Genomic DNA, 3,137 nt, shown 5'->3' with positions numbered 1-3,137 from the left:
TGTGGATTTAGCACACAAAGGCGTCAAGCATTCTGCCAGCAACATGGTATTGTGTTATGTCCCTAGTTAAATCCCATATGTTCATTATGGTGTAACATTTTATTTTCGAACGACATTCTAGATTTTCTGTTTCTCCATCTACTAGTTTGTTGATCTCCTATACTCTGATGTTAAGTATTTTTAATCTTCCCACAGGATTTTTCACCTATAATGAAATCAGACCAATAGTTAACTTGTTCAAACACAGCTAGTCTCTAGGTTCACATCCCTGGAAATACCCACACAAAACTTTGGTAAAGAAATGGCAGCGCCAAATTATAGGGCCAAATTATTAATGGTTGACTAACTTGCAAAATTCTCACCAATTGGATATTTTTCAGATAGTGCTAGTCTTTTAGATCTAAAGAACAAGCTTTGTTTGACCATAAGGTCAAGCTTAGTAGGTTTGATTTCATTAACTGTGTACTTTGTAGGTTTGACTAATGTTCTTTATTCTAGCCACGTTATTGACTTCTACAGTGGTGTAACTTGTAAACTTATGAAGCCAATCAACAAATTATTTTTCTTACTAGTCGCTGAATGAACTTAGATCTTATGTTAAAGAAACATATACGCGGTCTTATCAATGTGCATCAGTATTCATGGGAATCAATCATATTTTTATGTTCATACCTACTTTTGAGCAGAATTCTATCATATCACTCGCAGTTCTTTCATCCCATATAGTGATTACCGATGAACATTAATTTCAACGAACTTGTCTTCAATTAAATCCTGTTCAAAATTCAAAATCCCAATACTCAACTAAAATACAAAAGAAATATTAACTACAAAGTAATAAGCATGTAAATGTACTTCTTCCAAAATTTGTACTTTTAATGTGTTACTGGACTTGCATGATAAGTAAAAGAAAAGTAAGCACACAATGGTACAGCTATAACATAACAAGGCAACATATCAATCAACATAATACCACAAGTCTGAGGTCCAAAATACTTGAAACCACGTGTCAGAAATAACAAGGGAACATATCAATCAGCATAATAACAAGGAAAGCAACCTATATCCATACAAGAAACTCGTACACCAATCAGGAATTAGTGATTCCTAACATATTTGAGTGTTTTTTTTCTGTTTTTGTCTACATTAAATCATAGCGAAATTAATGATCTTCTTCCTACATGCAGATATGCGTGCCATCCGAATTGCAGGTAATGCTGAAACTCTTATTCCTTTTTCCATTCTACATGCAATTCTTATTGCTTACCACACTAACTCTTTTGTGTTGTCTCGTTACCGGCCTAATTCTTATTTTCTTACCAAGCTTCTTATCTGAATGCAACACACTAATTTCTTTTCTTTTAAATCAACAGCCTCATCTGTAGCTGCATTTGTAGTTCTTTCATTGATTGTGGCCACTGTGATATATCTCTCCTTGAAGTCAAGGTACAATGAAGAGATAAATATGAAGGTTGAAATGTTTCTCAAGGCATATGGCTCATCAAAACCCACAAGGTACACTTTCCCTGAAGTTAAGAAGATAGCAAGACGGTTTAAGGATAAACTCGGCCAAGGTGGATTTGGAAGTGTGTACAAAGGTGAGCTACCAAATGGAGTGCCTGTGGCAGTCAAGATGCTAGAGGGCTCCACAGGAGAGGGAGAGGAATTCATCAATGAGGTTGCAACCATTGGACTAATCCACCATACAAATATCGTCCGTCTCTTGGGCTTTTGCTCTGAAGGAATGAGACAGGCTCTTATTTACGAATTCATGCCTAATGAGTCACTGGAGAAATACATATTTCCACAAGTTTCTAATACTTCTCGACAACCCCTAGCACCCAACAAAATGCTAGATATTGCGTTAGGAATTGCTCGAGGAATGGAATACCTGCATCAAGGCTGCAACCAGCGGATTCTCCATTTTGACATCAAGCCACACAACATCCTGCTGGACTACAACTTCAACCCGAAGATCTCAGACTTTGGCCTTGCAAAGCTGTGTGCAAGGGACCAAAGCATCGTTACCTTGACTGCAGCAAGAGGCACCATGGGATACATCGCACCAGAGCTATATTCTCGGAACTTTGGAGGGGTGTCTTACAAGTCAGATGTGTACAGTTTCGGCATGCTGGTGTTGGAAATGGTGAGCGAGCGGAGGAACTCAGACCCAAGTGTTGAGAACCAGGACGAGGTATATCTCCCGGAGTGGATCTACGAGAGAGTAATCAGTGGGCATGAATGGGAGCTTACTTCAGAAATGACAGTAGAAGACAAAGAAAAGATGAGGCAGCTGACTATTGTGGCATTGTGGTGTATCCAATGGAACCCAAAGAATCGGCCTTCAATGACGAAAGTTGTAAACATGCTAACAGGGAGGTTGCAGAACCTGCAGATTCCCCCCAAGCCCTTTGTGTCGTCTGACAATCGCCGTATGCCACAAAACACGACAAACAGATGAATATGCACTGTGTTTTTGTGTATTTTATTACACGTTTGAGCGAAGTTAACTCGCATCTGTGTTGCAAACTGTAATGCCTTGTACTTCCATGTCGAATGTTAATTCGACTACATACTGAACTGAACTACGTACATGGGTCACCTGATCTGTACCTTTATTATTGTATTGCTACATGGATCACCTGATCTGTACCTTATCATGTTGTAATGCTATTAATTAGAAACATATGGCGCTGGATTTGTCAACACTGAATAATGAGAACTTGTTAAATTAGAGTACTAGTGGGTATCCTGTCATTGCTGTGATTTTATCCCCTTTCACTCAGAAACTGTAGCCATTTCCCTGTGAGAATCACAAGATGGCCCTATGATGGCCTGAGAATCACAAGACTGCCCCAGCTGCTACTAGAAAGTAGAAACGCAGCATTTCTGTTCTGAAATCAAAAGGAGAGAGCAAAGGGATTACTCACCATGGCAGATTGCTTCCGCGTTGAGACGCGACGGAGACGGCGGGGTACTCGGCAAGACGAGGAGCTCGGAGAATCTGAGTTGCGCGGCGGGACGGCCTCCGGCGGGGTACTGCGTCGCCGGAGTAAGCACTCGCCGGCGGCCGGCCGCCGACTAGGGTAGATACGGGCACCCGCTGGCCGTTGGGGATAAGGCGCCTGAGTTGGTTG

The 3,137-nt window shown here is 40.9% G+C and overlaps 1 protein-coding gene across 1 annotated transcript; it reads left to right on the top strand.

The window, feature by feature from the left end:
- LOC123174558 (rust resistance kinase Lr10-like) lies at window positions 1-2,614 on the top strand (the record flags this gene model as incomplete). The annotated part of the gene is given in 3 exon segments (XM_044590065.1): window positions 1-46; window positions 1,188-1,211; window positions 1,374-2,614. Coding segments are annotated over 3 exon segments (1,158 nt in total), but the record flags the coding sequence as incomplete, so codon positions are not given.
- Window positions 2,615-3,137: the final 523 nt, after the last annotated feature.

Source organism: Triticum aestivum, unplaced genomic scaffold (assembly GCF_018294505.1).
Source record: "Triticum aestivum cultivar Chinese Spring unplaced genomic scaffold, IWGSC CS RefSeq v2.1 scaffold75755, whole genome shotgun sequence".
Lineage (NCBI taxonomy): Eukaryota > Viridiplantae > Streptophyta > Magnoliopsida > Poales > Poaceae > Triticum > Triticum aestivum.
Note: the sequence above shows the minus strand (reverse complement) of the source record. Positions and strands in the feature narration are given on the sequence as shown.